Below are 19,397 nucleotides of genomic sequence, written 5' to 3'. Positions count from 1 at the left end.
GTTTGCATTGCTATTGTACAACCCTCCTAATCTTTAGTGTTTAATTTGATGAGTGTCATGGGGCAGGTTAGGTAAAGTTCATGTCACAATTTCCCAAGTTCACCTGGATTTAGGTAGGGCATGTGGCAAGATGTCTTCCAGGGCAGAAACAGCGTGAAATTCATTTTTACATCTTGGTGTAAAAAATGCTCAACGTCCACATGAGGAGATTTTAAAGATTTCCACCCCTTTGGAAAGATCCCAGAAGCTCACCAGAAAACACCTGCAAAAACAAACAGCGAGTTGAGGCAGCAGGAGTTTGCCAGTCAGAAACTTCTGGATGATATTTTTAATTTTCTCCTGCTCTTCATTTCTTGCCAGTTCTCACACATTGATCAAAATGTGTTAAGGACCAGCAGCAATTTCTTATATTAATAAGCTAACTCGGCTCCCTGCTGCAGCTTGATTGAACAAAAATGAGTTCTAAATGCCTAATAATGTACTTTTACTGCCTTTTCTGTAATTCAAACCTTCAGTCTGCCTCTGCTCACACTTTTGGGGGAGGAATTCCCCTGATACCCAGCCTGCCCCTCTGCAGAGCCTTCCAGCACTCCCACCCGGTCTGGAGTCATCTGGGCGTTAAAGGGTGCCCTCATTTCCCTTTTCTGAAACAGTTCAGTATTTCAAAGATTTCATTTGCTACACTGGATATGAAGGCAATGGTTGCTCTCAGGAAATACTCCATATTTTGTGCAAGAGATGAAATAATCATCAGGGAGCAAAGAGGAATCAGAACGAAGCTTTACAAGATATCCACACGCAGAAAAGTGTGAAATTTCACACTTCCATGTTCTAACTCTTTTATTTAAAGAAGCTTAGTGTTTGTTCTCCTCTCAAAGCCATTTAGCTGATTTCTATTTAATGCTCTCTCAAATCCCAGGTGGTTTCATGTACAGGTTTCACTGAGCAAGGGGTTTTTGATGCAGCACAGAGCTCAAGCTGGCTCCCTTCCTCTCAGGAAAAGCAGCATTTCCAGAATGTTCCCAGGCTAGGGTGGAGCACAGATCTCCTCTGCAGGGCTGGGTTTGTAAGAAAACGGGGGTTGGGAGGTTTGGAGTGCCCAAGGGAGGGCTGGAGGTGGCACTCGGTGCTCTGGGCTGGGCACAGGGCGGGGATGGGGCACAGCTGGACTGGGTGATCCTGGGGGCTTCTCCAGCCTCAGTGACCCCGGGATTCTCTGATAACGGAATCGGCAGTGCTTCGGTGTCCCTGAGCCTTTTCCAAGGGCAATGACACCTCCATTCTGTTACTGACCCCCAGCTCTCCCTGATGTCACAGCATTCCTGCCAGGGCAGGCAGTGCTGGGCTGTCCAAAGGCCAGGGGAGTTCATGGAACGCCCTTCCACGTGGGATCAAAGCCCATCCCCAGCCCAGGCAGCTCCAGGGGAGCTGGGCACTGCCCTCCCACTCCTTCCAGCCTGGGCCTGCAGGGTCCTGTGGCTGCTGCACCCTGGGCTTTGCCGTGGCATTTCTGACATCCCAGTGAGGGGTCCTGGCAGATACAGCCTCAGGCTGCCACCACATGCCATGGGGACACTTCTGAACCTGCAGGGTCCTTCACTCAGCAGCTCTTGGTGAGCACTGACAGACAGAAGAATGGAGAAGGTTCCCAGTTCTTCCTAATTCTCATGGGAGCAGATATCCAAAACCTGTTGCCAAGGTGGCTCTAAAAACCACAGACATCATAAACAAACAAACAAACAAATACCAGGATAGGGTGATTTTGCAGCGGCACCTGGTTCCACAGCAGGTTCTGCTTGCTCTGGGAAGTGGCTGCACAAGTGTTCAGAGGCACAGAGCGAGGCAGGAGCCCCCAGCTGAGATCCTGCAGGACACAAATGGAATGCAGGCAGCGGATGATCCTCAGCTGAGCACAAGCTGCAGGGGAAAACATAAGCTTCAATCAACTCTTGGAAATAATTTGAGCCCAATGCCATAAGTGCCTTAAATTAAATCCCTCTCCAGAGCAGCCAATCTGAATCATTAGACATATGTCACGTAGTGAGCCATGATCACCACAAGAGTGGTGTACACAGCATTCCATTTACCCATGGCACTGGGTAATTTCACCATTTCTCAGCGTTCTGCGTCTCAGGAAACACAGAGGGGGAGCAAGGCTGGTGCTGTCACACCCCTCTGTGACACACAGCGCTCTGCCAGCCTCCCCCCCGGCCGAGCATCCTTTGCTGCTCCAGGATCTCACAGGTTCCAGGAGCAGCAGAGGATCTCCGAGGATCTCCCAGCACTAACAAGCAGCTCAGTTCCATGCCCTCACCCCAAAAGGGAGCCAGTCAGTTCTGCCAAAAAACAAACCTGTTTAAATGTGTTCATGGAATATCCTGAGTGGGAAACCTGACACACACCGAGGAAAACTGAGCAAGGGAAAACAGCAGCTGCATTTTTAAGTTTGTTTTGAAATTTAAGTTGTTCAATCAGATTGGTGGTAACACATGGAAATGATGGCCATTATGTGCCATCATTTGTTTCATCAGTTATGGAAATATTTAATTGAATCAAAGCCATCTTTACACACTGAACTAATTACAATTTCCTCTTCACAGCAAGGGTATTTTATGGACTTTCGATGGAAATTGTGAGGCTAAAAATGTCGTATTTCATATTTCTAGAGTCCCATACTGTCACAATCATACTTCTAGAGTCCTGTACCTTCTCAGAGTTATTTCTTAGGGACGGTTCTTCACAGCACAGGCTCCTTCCTCTGCTTGGTGCTGCTTCTCAGCCAGGGCTCCCTCCAGGGTCTCCCTGCCTGGCCAAGCCCACCCCCTTTTATCCCAGTTACCTTCACTGGCGACAGTGCAGCCCAATGAAGGACATCACAGCTGCAGCCCATCTACAACAACCGGGGCTCATCAGGGCAAGGCCTAGACACAGATATTCAATGTACAATACAGATATTCAAATACAATACAGATATTTTACTAGAACTCCTACTATATAAAAATAACCCCTACAATATTTATGCCCAGTGGCATAAACTTTCATGTTTTAAAAATATGAGTAACAGTTTAGTAACTCAGACATTCACCTTGTGCGGCCTGGAGATATTCTATCAGTTTTTCAGATAATTGTCTTTTGCTTTCTTTCATGTCTTTATTAATTTTTAACACAGTTTTAACCCATGGGTAAAATTACCCAGGATTTTCGTGCCAGTTTTTTCAAAGTACATATCTAACTTCCCTATCCATAAGTGTAATAATTACAACTAATACGTGTAATATAATAAATGTAGTAGCTGTAACTACCATCTGTAATCAGTGCCAATAATTCCTGATAAAGCTGTTCCCAGTGAGGCTGCTGCAGTGGAATGTCTCAATCTGAGTGTGATTTGTGGTGAAGGACACTCTGAGTTCTCTTTTGAGGGAAGCATTACAAGGAGAAAGTGTTCCTAGAGTTGTTTGGGTTCCCATCCCATATTTCTCTCGGAGCTGTGTAATTCAGCACTTGATGTACAGTTGTCATCAGGTGCAGCAGTGTTTTGTTTACACTCAATGCTTTAATATTTGCAAATGTAGACATTGAATAAGGCATTCTTCAGACTCAAATGGCCCTCAGAAGATGGAGGAATAGAAATGTTCCAGATTGATAATTACCAGGGAAGCTTTAAACTGCAGGCACCTCCATAAGTGTGTGTTCAAGAGGCAGCCATCATTATGATGAGGAGATGTGGCAGCTCAGAGCCCAGGTGCTGATTAAACATCGCTCATGAGAGTGGAACTGCTGGCAAATCTGCGCCCCCACCCCTAAGAGCATCGTCTCACATGAGCTCCTCACACATTACGTTCCCAGGGCTGGAAGTGTGCCCTGGCTTTCTCTAAAACAGCTGCTGCTGACGCTGCAAGGTAAATACTGGAGAGTGGCAGCCCATTTTCTCTCTGTCCCTTCCTCATACCTGAGGAATTAGGGATGAAACTGCATTAATGGCACTTAAAGGGAGGCACAATAATGATGCAGCAGCACGGGGAAAATAAGCTTCTCTAGGGTTTAAGGAAAATCCTAAGCAAAACCTGCACATTTCCTCATGTCCCCCAAACATGTCCCCCAAACACCCAATGTGTATCTGGAGCTTCAGGACAATCAAAGCCAAGGATCCAGTGGGAAATCTGGTAACATTTGGGTTTATATCCTTCCTTCATGCCAAGGAAAGATAAAGGAGGGGATTTATTTCTTATCATGAAAACCAATCAAATCACTTCTGTCTCTTTGCAGTTATTATTATTTTTAAACTTCAGGTTTATCCTCCCTTAATGCCAGGTCTGGCACGATCTGGGGAGAAGGAAGGATGGGGACAATCACGGGCCAAGTCCTCTGCAGCTTAGCTGAATGATGTGAAGCCTTTTTCCCAGAGTGAGAGGAGCCCTCCAGCCTCAGAGAAATCTGCCATCAGCAGTTGTTGCATTTGGGAGGGAAGGCAAAGCCAGAATTCCCCCTGGCCTCGTGCAGAGGCTGTGCCAGCAGGAGCTGCTGTCCTTTTGGATCGCCAGTGTTTGACCTCCTGATCAGGACGGGATTTTTGCATGGTTCCAAGTGCAGAGTGTGCCCAGCAGTTTCCAAATGGGGGATCTGCTGCAGCCCTGGGGCTCCCAGGCATCCCCCATGGCCGTCACTCCTGGCTGGACTGGCAGCTCTGCCTTCAGGGCAGCTGGAATCCAGAAACAGCAGCCAAAGACCAAAGTTGGAGCTTAAAATGTGCCCCCTGCCAACTTTAACCTCCCTCCACACCTCCTCTCTGGAAGGGATGTACTTTGGGACAGCCTGTGATCTGATTTATCCATGCTTTTTCAGGATAAACTGGGATTGCTTCAGCTTTAATAAAGACCTTACGTTCCTAAGCATCTTAGAGATAATAGCGCTTAATGGGCACTCAGGAAAAGACAGACTGTGTCATTTTTAAAGATATAACCCTGACATTTATGCACAAAAATGCTGTTTGCTAAATAGTGCTCATTTCAAAGCATTGTCTTGGATTTTGAAATGCCTTTCTATTCCTGGCTGACAGCTGGAGAAAAATGGCTCTTCCTGCAGCAGTTCCATTGCAAATGCAAGCTCCAACTGCTCTGCAGTGGGGCCATCTCCCCTCCCCTCAGGCTCCTCTCTGGAGTGACTTCCAGGGCTCTCTCGAGTGAACGTTTCTGTTTCCAAGGCTCATCTGCTGTCAGAGTGCAGAAAAACCCGCATTTATTGCTGCTTTCTATGCAGCCACTGCACAGGACAGTGTAAAGCACTTTTTGTACAGATATCCTCCTCATTTAACCAGGTGTCTGTGTCAAAGCAGTGGCAGAACCCCTCTGAACTCCATTTTCCTTGCTGTTGTTTTAGGGGTCTCTTTGGCTTCCTTAGGTTTGAGGTTTCCTCAAGTGTAAGGTACAATTGCTCTGTATCTGCCCAAAAATTCTCACCATATTTGTAAGCTATTGAATACTTTTGAGATGGACTCAGATCAAAGCAGTAACAAAAATTCCAGCAGAAGCAGGGCTCTGAAAGACTCACAAAGGCAGGAGAAAGCAAGTTTATTTTCCAGAGAGACTATTTAAGCTGTTACAGCGTGGTGGGAGGAATGCTCAGCCGTGAGGGAATTTGATCAAACCCTGCTGGGATCAGGAGAAATGTTTGGAACAGCCCACAGCTCATGGCCCTGTGCAGGCAGAGGGAAATATAAAATGTAAAGGAGAAAAGCAACAGCTTTAAAACTTCCTATCAAATTGAGAGTTTGCACCTCGAAAATCATGCTTTAGTTCCTGCCTGGTGTTGCAAGAGATACCTAAATCAGGTCAACCAGATTCTTTTGCTGTTTGTAAAAAGGAAGAAGTTCATTACTTAGAAATTCTGTTACACGAATCATGCCAATTGTGCCTTTGGGAACTATCTCCACTTGCAAGCTGAAGTGAAATAAATCCCGTTGGAAAAGGCAGATCCTTGTATCTTAATAAGCTCAACTTTTTCTATATATACATACACACATGTATTTTTATCCCTCTGCTTTCCAAAGGATCAAATCAGGGCTCAATGCACCTTTCTGGAGTGCAGGTAATTATAAAAACCTGCCCTGGCTCTCAGGGGGATATTTTGGGTGGAGAATTACTTTACCATTTTTATTTAGCCCAGAGTGGGATTTATAGCAGTTTTGTCTCTGGTCATTCAGCACCACCCATGCTGCACGGAAAGGACAGAAAGGCTGAGTCCCTCTTAGAGTTCAGCAAAAAAAATCAAGGAAAATTTGAGCAGCCTTGTTACAGCTGGGGGCAAAACCTTCGCAAAAGCAGCTGGAATAAAACCACATCTGGAACATGGAGCTGGGTTTTGGATAGGCAGTTTGGAACAGAGGAGATACCAAATGTGACAAATAGGCAGGGACCTTGCTATAAATAAGTCTAGTCTTTTTTAGAAAAATCCCATTTGCTGAGTTTGACACTTGGGGTCATCCCCTCCCCTGGTCAGGGTTTGGGTCCTGAGCCTGTCCCAGGTCTCAGCTGCCCAGGGCCACAGAAAGGAGAATTAAACCATCCCCCAAGGCCAGATCCAGCCTGCATTTATTGCATTTAAAAATTCCTCTGTTTGGCTGCAAATATCTTACAGTCCCGAGAAGCTTGCAATGTACAGGGACAGGGAGTTATTTGGGGTAAGGGAGGCTGAAATCCAGGGGGGTTCCAGAGTGGCGTCTTTGCCTTTCCGTGCTCACCACCTTTCCTTGAGGACTCTGATGGCTGGAAACAAGGAGGGGAAGGTGCAGGAAGGGCAAGGGCAGAGCCCTGGGCTGTGTTTGAGTGCACCCCAAAAGCAGGAGCCCCCAGATGGGTGATTCGGCACAGAGGGGCACTGATCCTGGAGCAGGCAGGTATCAGCCAATTTCTGGATTATGCTGTCAGAGAGGTGACTTTGCAAAGGAAGATGCTGCTAAACTGTGAGCAGTGATTATTTTCTGAGCAGATGATGTGGTGAGTGCCCAGGTACTGCCTCCCAGCTGGACACCACATGGCACAGGAGAATCTGTCCTTTGCTAAGAGATAAGGATGGGAAAATATGCTTGGAGGGGGTTCCCAGTAGCAGGTGCTGCAGTGCAAGTGGAGCTCTGTCAGAGGGAATTATCTGCAGGAAAACATCTTCCTCAGCACTGCTTTGCTGTGCCCTGCTCCTTTCTGAGCCTTCCATGTGCCCGCAGCCCCAGGGAGTGCCTGTGATCCAGACCCCTCTGGAATCCACATCCCTGCCAAGGAGCCCGGGGGCAAACCTTGTGCTCGCTTGGCTTCCTGAATGCCCCACATTAGCCTGGCACCAGCAGCAGCAGCACAGAGCTCCCAGCCATTGGGGTTCCAGCTCTCCTTTCCCTGCAGTGCCTGCCTGGTGGGTTTCAGTGAGTTCCCTCGCTCCTCCCGGGGTTCCCTCTGGCAGGAGGGGAGAACCAGAATCCCTGCAGGGATGGGTGTCCAGGTGTTTGTGGGCGCCCTGCTGGCAGAGCCCCTGCCAGGGCTGGCACTGGGCTGCCTCTGGGAGCTGTGGGAGGCAGCAGCATCCGGCAGGGCCTTTGCTTCCACGTGGCTGCTTCCATGTGTCAGCCGTGTCCCAGCTGACTCTCAGCCCGGGAAAATCCTCCTCTGAGCCAGGACAGGAAAGGTGGCCACCAACCAGGCACTAACAGGGCTTTATCCTCAACCAGAAACAGTCACAAGCTGTAAAATCCCCCACTGGGAACGGATTCAGCCCTGACCTTTGCTGAAACTCCCTCAGTCCCTGATGGCTCCTTGAAATGGAAATGTTTGCTTGGCATGGAGAGCTGGAGGAGCTTTTCCAGGTGTGCCTGCTGAAGTGTGCTGTGCAGTTGTGACATTTCCCTTGCTGTGGGCATTTTTGTGCTCAGAGAGTGAATGGAGCTGATGCTGTCACTGACTCACGTGGCTCAGCCCCTTCTGGCAGAGCAGCTGGACCCAGGCTGTCATTCCCTCTTACCTTCCACTGCTAAGCTCCAAGGAGGGGCAGATACTGTTTTTTCCCTTCATCCTTGAAGAAATCACATTACAGATGATGTGCTGTAAGTGAAAAGTCAGGTCTGCCACTGAGCAGCCTTTGGTCTGCTGTGGAGAATTCACTCTCTGACTGAGGGAGGAGGGAGCTGAAAGGGAAGACTCCAAAATTTACAATTTTTGCCACCTAAGTCCTACCAGCAGCCCAACATGAAAGCCAGTGCTTGTTTCCACACTCAGCAAGAACAGCTTCATTCCTGGAACATCATTTATGTTGAGTTAACATCAATTTCTTCTTCCTTCCTTCCTTTCCGTGTATAATGCTGTGCTTAATTTGTTTTTAAAATGTTATACAGTAATTACTTTATTCAAATGAATCATCTGACAAACTGGTTCTTCATCAAACTTGTCACTTACTCTGCTATTTTTCTTTTAACCTGGACCTTACAATAAATTCTGAGCTTGGCTGTCAGTCATAAGCAGAAGAAGGAGAAGAGACTATTTATGGGATTGCTGGATTTCATTAGGGATGTATGGATGAAAATGCTCCAGCACAGCTTGTTTGTGATGCAGATTTATCCAGTCATTCAGCTCCTTTTAGCAGCTGAATGGGCCTGAACACAAGAATCAAGCTGAAATAGGTCCAGCCCAAGCCTTTTCACTGCCAAATCCCGCAGCTCAGTCACAGTGAGGAATTACTGCCTCCACATTCCCTCCTGGGCTCTGTCCATGGCTGGGCGTGGGACTGGATGAGCTTTAATGCCCCCTCCAACCCAAACCATTCCATGATTCCATGTTTTCTCCAGGCTATCTCACCAGCAAATAAAGCCTGAGTGCTCTCCTGCTCTGTTCATGTGGGCAAAAGGAGCCTGGAAGTGTGTTGATAGTGCAGGGTTTTCGTTTGTTTGCTCAGAAAACACACCCCCACAAAACTTGCCCTCTTTCCCTCCCTGCCCTCCTGCTGCCCACTGAGTTGGCACTCTTCTCCAAAAGGAAAAATCCTGTGGAATTCTGATAATGAAGTATAAATAGTTCCTGGTTATACATCATTAATTCAAATTAATCTTCATTTAATAGGCAGTTGATTAGAGGGATGGAAATTGTTCTGGCCCTAAAATGAGGAAGTGCTTGTGTACATCCAGGTATGAAGGTTGCCTCAAGGGTGGTTGGATAAAGAAGTTTTAATTAATTAAAAAAAATTAAAAAAAGAAGAAGCAGAAAGTGATGGAATGTACAGTAATAATTTCTGAGGTGGAAGAGATTTTTGCCAAGATCAAATGGCAAAATACCCATCCTGCTGGAAGTGGGGAGCGATTGTGGGCACCCTTATTTCCAGGTGATCTCAGGCTGTCCTGTGACATCCACCCTCCCTGATGGAGAAATGCTCTGCTGCTTCCAGCAGGGATTCCAGGAAAACTCAGCAGTGGAACCTTCCTGGCCCAGGCCCAGGCTGGCATTGCTGCTGACTGAAAAGAATTGTCTTCTGTGGGTGAAATGAGGGAAAGAGAATTGAATTTAACCACTAAACTTGCTGGGAGTGTAGTTGGGATGAGGAATTACAGGATTGGATCTGAAAGGACAGGCTTTAGATTTTGTTCCCCTTCAGGGAATCTGGAGTTTGCAGCTCTGGAAAATCCTGCTGACTTTTAGCATTCCACTCAATGTTTTAGTTCCAAATCCTGCACTTAGGCTGGTTTTGGGGCTGTTTTTGTGTATCACACTCCTTTGCAATCACTTGGATATTTTCTGAGGAAAAAGGAAGAAGTCTTTAAGGTTCTGATACCTGCACAATGCACGAGAGAAATCCGTGGAGTGTACAAGAAAATTGCTGAAGCTGGCAGATTGTTTAAGCCAAGTCCAGGCATTGCCCTGTGTGGGTTCAGGAGACAAACCAATGCTGTTTGTTCCAGGGATAATATTACCAGAGTGGGGTTGGTAGCCTCCAGGGTCTTCACTGCTGGATTAAAATTCAAACCAGGTTTGATTCCAGTGTGTTCCCATTTCTGATGGTCAGCTAATGACTGCTCTGTTCCTACATGGGTGACATCAAAACTGCAGGAGGCTGCAGCTCATGAGCTGAATGCATTCAGAGGGCCAGAAATTACAGAGAGAGGGGCCTCAAATTTAACATGGGGAAGTGGGGAAATGTGTAAGTGAGAAATCCAAAGTATTCTCTAGTGACTTGCACTAAATGAGTAAATTATACTTGCAAAATCAAGCAGTGAAGCTGGAGATTGCTGTTTAGAGGAGCTCTTTTTTAAAATCAGCTGTGTGTGCAGTGCATCTCTCAAATCCCTCTGCCCCTGGGCAGTGGGAATGTGCTGCTGGCATAATAAGGTCTCCAGAGGCTGCAGGGAGTGGCCATCCCAGTCTGCTGGGACAGGCTGGGCCGTGAGGCACCTTCCCCATCCCAGAGCACACTCCAGGGAAGATCATCACACTCACTAAATTGGGGTTATTTACAGTCCTCTCTGGGAAAGCTTGCTGGTGTCCACGGGTTCAGCTCCTTTCCTTGGAAAAAGCAGGAATATTCCCCTGTCCCTGAGCAAGCAGCAATGACCAACAACTGCTGGGGTTTAGGAGAAAGCAGAGGGAACACAGAGCTTCAGGGGGACTCTCAGTCCATTTGCTCTCAAGCTCCTCCGTGGATTCCCGGACTGCCAGCGTGTGCAGAGCAGCTCAGCAAACATCCACACGTCCAAGTTCCATCTCCAAACATGAATTATTACACTGCAGCAGGCAGAACAAGGCCCATGCCCATCCCTGGTTTCATTACAAAGGAGCTGCACAGGAGTTTTCACAAGCATTTGACGTGTTCCTCTGAAAAGGCCGGACAATAAACAGGCATCATCTTCCCCAGATGTTTGTGGAGCAGCATTCATAATTCTGAGTTAACCCAGTGCCACAGCAGATCAAAACCAGCCATCCTCCCTGCTCTTGCTGTAGTGCTTTGGACAGCCATTGGGTTTTCCTAGATGAACACTCAGAAATTATAGCTCATAATTCATTTTTTTACTTGTTTCTGTGTGGCAATTAGGAGGTGAATAACCCTCCCCATAATTAATGTCTGTTCCAACAGGAGGGATATTCGAAACTGTGGAAAATGAACCTGTGAATATTGAAGAATTGGCGTTCAAGTTTGCTGTCACCAACATTAACAGGAACAGAACACTGATGCCTAATACCACATTAACCTATGACATCCAGAGAATTAACCTTTTCGATAGCTTTGAAGCCTCAAGGAGAGGTAAATATCTCAATTACTGTGTCAGTTACATCCCTGCTTTGTGCTTTATACCTTTCCCCAGCCTGATCTCCTTTTCTGCTCTGCTTGTATCATGTGTACCATAAAATTAATCTTTCAAAGGTGCTTGAACCAAGAATCAAGCTGGGCTTGGAGCTGTCATGTGCTTTCTGAATAAGCCCCTACGTCCTGTCTGCATGCTAAGAGCCCCAGATGGCAGGTGGCAAGTCCAAGCCATTTTTCTTTCCAAAACACAGATTTGCCACCTGGAATTCTGCAGAAAAATGATCACAGACTCACAGGAAGCACAGGGGGATGTCACAGCCCAGAATTAGCACAGATACCCATTATTGGTAAATTATTTCTACTGCATTTTAAAGACCAGAGGCCAGTAGCCCCCCTGCCCTGAAATATTAATGCTCAGTGGCCAGGAGGAAGAAATAAGTTTCTCTGTTATAAACAACTGCAGGAATTGGAGTGGTCAAGTGTGGAATTTTTTTTGCCTCTGCTTTTTTTTTTTTTTTCCCTGAGAAGGAAAATTATGGCCCAATTCAGTCCCATCTAATTGACCTGCAGGCCAAAACAGAGAGGGGTAATAAGTCACAACTGTCCTTCAGCTCCATGTGTTCCTTGGCCTCTAGGAACCAAGCTCAGAGTTTGATAAAATGCTGTAAAGAGCAGCCCAGTTCCTGGAACTGGATTTGCTGTAAAATAAAAATGCCTCACTTCAGAAACCAGGCTGGTGAGCTTGCACCTTTCAAACACCTGCACTACCAAATTCTCCTTGTGCCACTTCAGTTTGTTAGCAAGAGTGGAGAAAAGGAGAATGACTTCAAAGAACATCAAAAAGAGCTTTAAGTGGCATTTTTTGCATTCTTTTTCAGTTGTCAGGTATATGCTGGAGCTGTATGCTGTAGAATCTCAAGCATGGGGGATTTATAATCCATATAATCCAGGCTGATGCAGAATTTCAGATTCCCTGTAGAGTGAGAATCTCTTCTGTGACTATTGTGAAAGGACCTCCTCCTTTTAATATGTAAAAAGCTGTTAATGTACATGCAAGAAACTCACACAGACAGCAGTAATTTCTTCCCATCATGAATTACTGAAGTTATTTATGAAATTTGCACATTAAACCTGTGATGCTTTAGGAAGGCTTCTGAATTAAACCTGGAAAGCCTGTGCACTTCATGCTGTCTGTGAAACACTCATTTGTAGAATGGAAACAGAAAATAATTGATTTTCTGTCATATTCTATTGCAGTCAGAGAGCTAAATGCGAATTTAAAGAATCTCAGCTCATTGTGGCAGTTGGTGTATTTAATATTTCCCTCAATCAGAGCAATTGCTGGACTTCCCACCCTCACAAGGAGAGCAGCCCTGCAGCTCAGAGCAGGGCTTTGTCTCAGTCGGGAGCCGTGTTAAAAACATTGGCAGTAAATTTCACCAGTGGACAGAAATAACTGATATTACTTCATCTCCTGTCTGTCAGCCTGCAAAGACATTGGAGAGCAAGAAAAATGCAGAGACAGCTCCAGGCAGGGTTCTTGAGGCTGAGATATGGGCGCAGGAGAAGGAAAGCTTTGTTGATGTATTTGGCTGGTTTGGAGGGGTATAAAATGTCAGTGTGTGGGTTCTTTATTTCCCTGTGCTGTTACCTGGGGCTCTGGGCACTCCTGCCTGCTCTGCAAACACAGATTGTGGAGGGCAGTGAATCGTGGTGCCCCTGCAGCTGCCTGGAATGAGAGCAGCTCACGCAGGCAGAGAGGTGCCGGTGCCAGGGGGATCCCTGGAGAGCCTGCTGTGCCTGCAGGGGTGTTACCTGATGCTCTGCCGTGGAACTTCACTGCTGAGACACTCCTGTGGCAGGCAGAGAGCCCCTGCTTCCTCTGGGACAAGGCCATTCTGAGAGAGGCAGCTCAGGAATCCGTGTGATCTGCAAGGCAACCAGCAGAGAAGGTTTTATTTGCAGCAAGGAAATTTAGGGGTATAAAGCTGATCAGTAAAGCCATTTTCAGAAGCACCATCAAACCAGGATCACTGAGGCTGGAAAAGCCCTCGAGCTCTGAGTGCCGCATCCAGGAATTCCTTGGACACCTCCAGGAATGGGCACTCCAAACCTCCCTGGGCAGCCACTGTTTAACAACCCCTTCCATAGGGAAATTCTCCTGCCATGCAACCCAAACCTCCCCTGGCCCAGCCTGAGGCCGTTCCCTCTCTTCCTGTCCCTGTTCCCCCTGGCTGTCCCCTCCTGTCAGGAGCTGTGCAGAACCACAAGGGCCCCCTGAGCCCCCTTTGCTCCAGCTGAGCCCCTGCCCAGCTCCCTCAGCATCTCCCTTTACCCTCTAAACCACTCCTGAATGCCTCAGGAACCACTGGCACATCTCTGGGTGGGTCTGGGAGCAGCACAATGCTCTGATCTCATGGGAAGTGATGGAGATGGAGAATGCATGGATGGATGGATGGAGGATGGATGGATGATGGATGGATGGATGGATGGATGATGAATGATGGATGGATGGATGGATGGATGGATGGATGGATGGATGGATGGATGGATGATGGATGGATGGATGGATGGATGGATGGTGGATGATGGATGGATGGATGGATGGGTGGATGGATGAATGTATGGATGGATGATGGATGAAGGATGGATGAATGTATGGATGGATGATGGATGAAGGATGGATGAATGGATGGATGGATGGATGGATGGATGGATGGATGGATGGATGGATGATGGATGATGGATGGATGGATGGATGGATGGATGATGGATGGATGGATGATGGATTATGGATGGATGGATGGATGGATGATGGATTATGGATGGATGGATGGATGGATGGAGGGTAGCAGCCCTCAGAGAGCACCCCCAGCCCGTGCTGTCCCGCACTGAGCGTGCCTGGTGTGCCCCAGCGTGTGACCAGCTGGCGCTGGGCGTGGCGGCGCTGTTCGGGCCGGCGCACAGCTCGTCGGTCAGTGCTGTGCAGTCCATCTGCAACGCCCTGGAGGTGCCCCACATCCAGACCCGCTGGAAGCACCCCACCGTGGACAACAGGGACGCCTTCTACATCAACCTGTACCCCGACTACGCCGCCATCAGCAGGGCCGTCCTGGACCTCGTGCTCTACTTCAACTGGAAAATCGTCACCGTGGTCTACGAGGACAGCACGGGTGAGTGCTGTGGGGCTGTCAGACTCCACCAGGCCTGGGGCACCTCACTCTGCCGTGCCCTCTGCAGCTCTCCTGGCTCACAGGGGAAAAGCCCCCGCCCTGCTGCTGCCATGGCTTTGGAAAGCTGCTCTCTTCACCAGACCCTGGGAAGGAGCCCCTGGGGTTTGAATAGTCAATCCCATTTTGCTTCCTGGTTGTGGAACCCATAACACAGCTTCAAAGTGATCCCAGAATCCCAAAATCTGGAGATCACCCAGTCCAATCCCCCTGCCAAGTCAAGGTCACCTGGAGCAGGTGACACAGAACTCTCCAGGTGGGTTTGGGGTGTCCCCAGAGATGGAGACTGCAGGCCCTCCCTCCCTGGGCAGCTGTTCCAGGGCTCTGCCCCCTCCATGGACACAAGTTCTTCCTCAGGCTGAGGTGGAACTCGTTGTGTTTCAGTTGATGGCCACTGCTCCTCATCCTGTCACTGGCAGCACTGAGCAGAGTGTGGCACCATCCTGTGACAGCCTTGGGGATATTTGTGTGGGTTGGTGGGGTATTTGTGTGGATTGATGGATCCCCTCTCAGCCTTCCCTTCCCCACACTGACCAGGCCCAGCTCCCACAGCCTCTCCTCACAAGAGAGATGCTCCAGACCCCTCATTCTCTCTGTGGACCCCACTGGACATTCTCCAGTAGCTCCTAGATAAACCTTCTAGACAGAATAGAAACAAGGAGAGGTCTTTTCCTGCCCACTCCACAACCAAATTGGCATTCCAAAAGGTATAAGCACACCAAGTGCTGTGTACATGCTCAGCCACAAAAAAGCCTGATATTAAAGAGATTTCATTTGCAGAGGTATTTACAAAGTAAATTAATCATCAATCATCTTATTAACTCAGAGTCAGGAAAGTAAACATGTCAACTTTGATCAGTATAAATAGTCCTTGGATTTGGGGTTAGAGTGGTGCCAGTTAACTCCAGCTCTTTTATTTCCCATCCCTAATGTTTGACATCGTTACACCACAAGAAATAAAAACACCTTGGCCAGGTTGGACGGGGCTCAGAGAGCACAGGAGATGTTCCTGCCAGGGCAGGGGGTGGCACTGGATGGGCTCAGGCTTTTGCCATGTGCTCCCGAAAAGTAGCTGCAGTTCTTTGCACTGCTGCTTTGGCCTCTGCAGGACACCACACCTGGGCTCCATCTCCAGTTTGTGTGGCAGCAGGAAGCGTTGGGAAGTGCAAGGTCCCAGTCTGATGGGACCAAAGGAGATATTTTAAGGCACACAGTAATTTTTTCCCCTGAAAAGGAGAGGGAAGTGGGTCAGCAAATCCTTTTGGATTTTTGCTTTTCACCATTTGCACTGAAGTACTTTTTGTTGCTGGGAAGACAAACACCAGTTCTCAGTGGGAGGTGAGGATGAGATGAAGGCTTCCCAGACTCCTCCTCCCAAACCTCATTTTCCCTTCTGGAGCTGCCATCCCAGGCACTGCACCCAGGCTGCACCTTCCCAGCCAGGTGACCCCAGCCCCTTTGTCAGTGAGTGCTGGGAGCCCATTCCCATCAGAATCAGCTCCAGTGGTTTCTGCTCCTCAGCTGGCTCCTGGCCAGGCCCAGCTCCGGGTGCCTGCAGCATTTCCAGCTGAGTGCTCATCATGTTCCATTTTCTCTATTGATTGTTGGTACTAGAAAACCTGCAAGGAGCAGGCCTGGCTCTGCAGGCGGGGGCAGAGCAGCTTTTTCCCAAGCATTGCCAGCACTTGAGAGAAAGCCAGCAGCCCTCGAAGCTCAGGGGGAAGAGGGAGCTTTGTCTTGCCTTAGATGTGCCACTCAACCAAGGGCACTCACACCCCACACAAATATTATCCCCACTCCCAGCAGGAGAGGCAAGAGCTCCTTCATTTTAATAATTTGTTTGATTTTGGTCCAAGAAGTGCTCCCTGCCTGTGTTCTCTCTCCCTCTCTATGCATATTTTTAAGGCAGCCTTTTACTTCCCCTCAGCAGGAGATCAGGAATTTTTTGTGGGTGAATTGCATTCGTGGATAATGCGAGGCTGTAATCACACACCTCAAAGAGCCCTTAACTATCTTCCCTCGGTTTTGGAGGCAGTGCAAATTACACAGGAGTGCTGAATTAGCCAGTCGAGCTGCAGTGTGTTTAAACACTTGGACAAGGCTCTGGCTGAGCTCCACTGGCTTCAGCTGAGGCATGTAAAGCTGTGCCAGCTGAACACCGAGTCTGAGAAATCACCCGTGTTTGAGGGAGTAGAGCTGCATCCCAAAGGATTCTGTAAGAACTCACAGCTGCTGAGTGGTGACACTGGGCAGGAAAGTTAGGAGGAGGTTTCCTCAATTTTATCTTCTTGCTGTTTGGAATTGGAATAATAATGAGCTGCACAGGAAGAAGCCTTATTTGCTTTTCATGTCTCAGTTTAAACATACTACACTATGTTTATATTGTATTACATCAATGCAAACATATCCTGTAGTCAAGCAGTTGAAAACACCTTCCAAAATATTTAGAAGCCAAGTATAAACATGGGAATGAAACGCTTTAACAATATTAGCTAGGAAGCTGGCAAATATGGAGCTAGCAACTATCCTCAGGGAGTGTGAGAGACCCTGTGTAGCTGACAATAAATCCTCGTGGCACGGGATAGTGATTGTGTCATTGCCTGTCATTTGTCAGGTCTGATTCGCCTGCAGGAGCTCATCAAAGCCCCTTCCAGATACAACATCAAAATCAAAATCCGCCAGCTGCCCTCTGGGAACAAGGATGCGCGGCCTCTGCTGAAGGAGATGAAGAAGGGCAAGGAGTTCTATGTGATATTCGACTGCTCGCACGAGACGGCGGCAGAAATCCTCAAGCAGGTACGGGGCACGGGGAGGCAGAGCGCCCCAAAATCTGCCAGCCCCTCTGATCCCGCCTCCTCCAAAACCAAAGGCACCCCAAGGGACACAGGGGGCTTGTGGGTGCAGAGACAGAAATCACAGCAAAAGGTGCACTGACACCCCAGAGAGCCCCACGTGTGCCCACAGGAGCACACAGCTTTTCTTTCTGACGTGCCAGGTCCTGCCTGGCTGGGGACATCACTCCATGTGTTTCAGCTTGTCCTGCTTTAATCAACAGTTTTTTTTTCTTTCCCATCAAAAAGAGAGGCAGAATCAGAAGGAAAATCTATCCTCTAAACTGATGGGAGAGGTGGTTGTGTGAGGGCTGGCCCAGCCTGAGTGTGAGATTTGGGCAGCCACAGCAGGCAAGGACAAACACAGCCTGACATTAACGGGCTGGGATGTTCCCAGGGGCACACAGGGAGTGGTGGGAATTGCAATTTACTGCTGCCACTTGCTGTACATTCCTCGACAATCCAAGTCTCAAGCACAGTTTGTTGACCTGCAAGAACCACCCCCATACATTTTGAGGGCACCTCCCTTCTTGCTGCACCTCTAGGGATGAGTTGTTATTTCTCCTGCCAGGCAATCTGATGGGATACCCTGATCCCAGAAGAACATCAGACTAACTGCCCATAAAGGCCCCTTTCTGTTCCCATCCCAGAGTGTTTTACTGCAATACTGATGTTCTGCAGAGCAGCTTTTTGTGCCCAAGTTGGTAAGGCAAGTCACTGCATTTGTGTGTGGAGCCTAGAATGTTCCTCCCCAGGCTGGAGGAACTTGAATCCTAGATGAGCTGCAGCACACAATCCCTGTGAGCCTTAGGGTGAGATTTCCTGCTCCCAGGAATGCTGTCCTGCAGTAAATGTTAGGATTTCCTCAGTGTGACTGATTTGAGGTACAGGGATAGGGAGGGCACTGCAGCAGCACTGTGTGGGCAGGGGGAGTGGGCTGCCTCCCCACTCTGCTCCCTGCAGGGCTGCCCAAAATCATTCCCAAAAGGAGATTTGTGGGGGAAGAGTTAAGTTGACAACACAAATTTTGAAGGACCAGCAAGATGAAGGTGCAGATGTCTGGCACCCTGCAGGAGGCACAAAGCTTCCAATATGCCAAGCTGAGTATGGAAAAAAACCCCAAAAAGCAAACCTGGGTGTCAAAAGAAGAGGAGGGAGTGCTGAAAGATGCACTAAAGCAGGGCAAAGCCGCAGAAAAGTTTGTGTGGGATATGGATCAGCTAGACAAGTGACAGGTTGCAGATACAGATAATGCTCTCCAGTGCCTGAAGAACTGGGGGAAGGAGGGGGGAGAAAACAGGCAAATTGAGAGAGGTACACCTGTGGGTCAGCGCTGTGGGAGAGGGAGCCACATAAATATAGGCTAGAAGGAAAGGGGAGATGGCTTTTCTGTGGGCTAGCTCTGTGGCTGAGCGTGGATGCTGGCAGCAGTAACTCAGGGGCTGAGCTGCTCCCTGCCAGAGGCAGCTGTGAAACGTGGAGGTGTGCAGGGCTCTCAGTTCCTGAGGCTCTCCTCTGATGGCAGGTTACAGGAAGAGCCCCGCTCATCTCCCCATCCCTGCGCTCACAGACCCCTCTGTCAGTGTACCCTGGATGGGAGCAAGACATCAAACCCTGGAGAAATCACTTCAGGGGAACTCTGTGATGTCAGTAGAGAATATTTTTGACTTTGCAAACAATCCAGGAGCTATCACAGGAAAAACAGGTGGTGTTGTTAAATTATATAAGATTTCTAACAGGAGCAGGAGTCAGGGTCACCTGAAGCTGTCCCCAGAGCAGCTCCTTGTGGTCTGTTCTCTGTATTTAGGTAAGGCAGTAGGTGTTTAGTAGCCCATGGGGCAGGGAGGGGACACTGCTTGTTTCCCAGGGAGGGAGGTGCCCAAAGGCTCCTCTGGGAGCAGAAGGATCAGCCCAGAACTCTGCTGGAGCTGTGCTGGCAGCGTGTGCGCCAGGGACCTCCTCACTCCCCTCCTCCAGCCTCTGCTTTACAAAACACCACAAAAGACAGATTTCTGCTCTAATTTCTGCTTATTTATGGCTTCCACTAAACCCCATCAAGCCACGCTTGTTG

At 48.4% G+C, this 19,397-nt stretch overlaps 1 protein-coding gene and 1 long non-coding RNA gene across 6 annotated transcripts in view; one reads left to right on the top strand and one right to left on the bottom strand.

The window, feature by feature from the left end:
* The window catches only part of GRIK1 (glutamate ionotropic receptor kainate type subunit 1), a 97,621-nt gene that overhangs the window by 33,495 nt on the left and 44,729 nt on the right, over positions 1 to 19,397 (top strand). For all 5 annotated transcript variants that reach the window (XR_012577506.1, XM_074530120.1, XM_074530136.1 and 2 more), the window contains exons 2-4: positions 11,095 to 11,262; positions 14,181 to 14,438; positions 17,110 to 17,291. Coding sequence is in view for 4 of the 5 variants with exons in the window: in XM_074530120.1 (XP_074386221.1) it covers positions 11,095 to 11,262; positions 14,181 to 14,438; positions 17,110 to 17,291 (608 nt within the window). In the remaining variant the exon portion in view is untranslated. The remainder of the gene's footprint in view (positions 1 to 11,094; positions 11,263 to 14,180; positions 14,439 to 17,109; positions 17,292 to 19,397) is intronic.
* On the bottom strand, positions 15 to 13,223 carry LOC141725994 (uncharacterized). The gene is made up of 3 exons (XR_012577508.1): positions 13,081 to 13,223; positions 1,748 to 1,917; positions 15 to 262 (listed from the first exon to the last, which is right to left on the bottom strand). It is a non-coding gene; the product is annotated as an uncharacterized LOC141725994 (long non-coding RNA).

This window comes from Zonotrichia albicollis, chromosome 2 (genome assembly GCF_047830755.1).
Source record: "Zonotrichia albicollis isolate bZonAlb1 chromosome 2, bZonAlb1.hap1, whole genome shotgun sequence".
In the NCBI taxonomy this organism is placed as follows: domain Eukaryota; kingdom Metazoa; phylum Chordata; class Aves; order Passeriformes; family Passerellidae; genus Zonotrichia; species Zonotrichia albicollis.
Note: the sequence above shows the minus strand (reverse complement) of the source record. Positions and strands in the feature narration are given on the sequence as shown.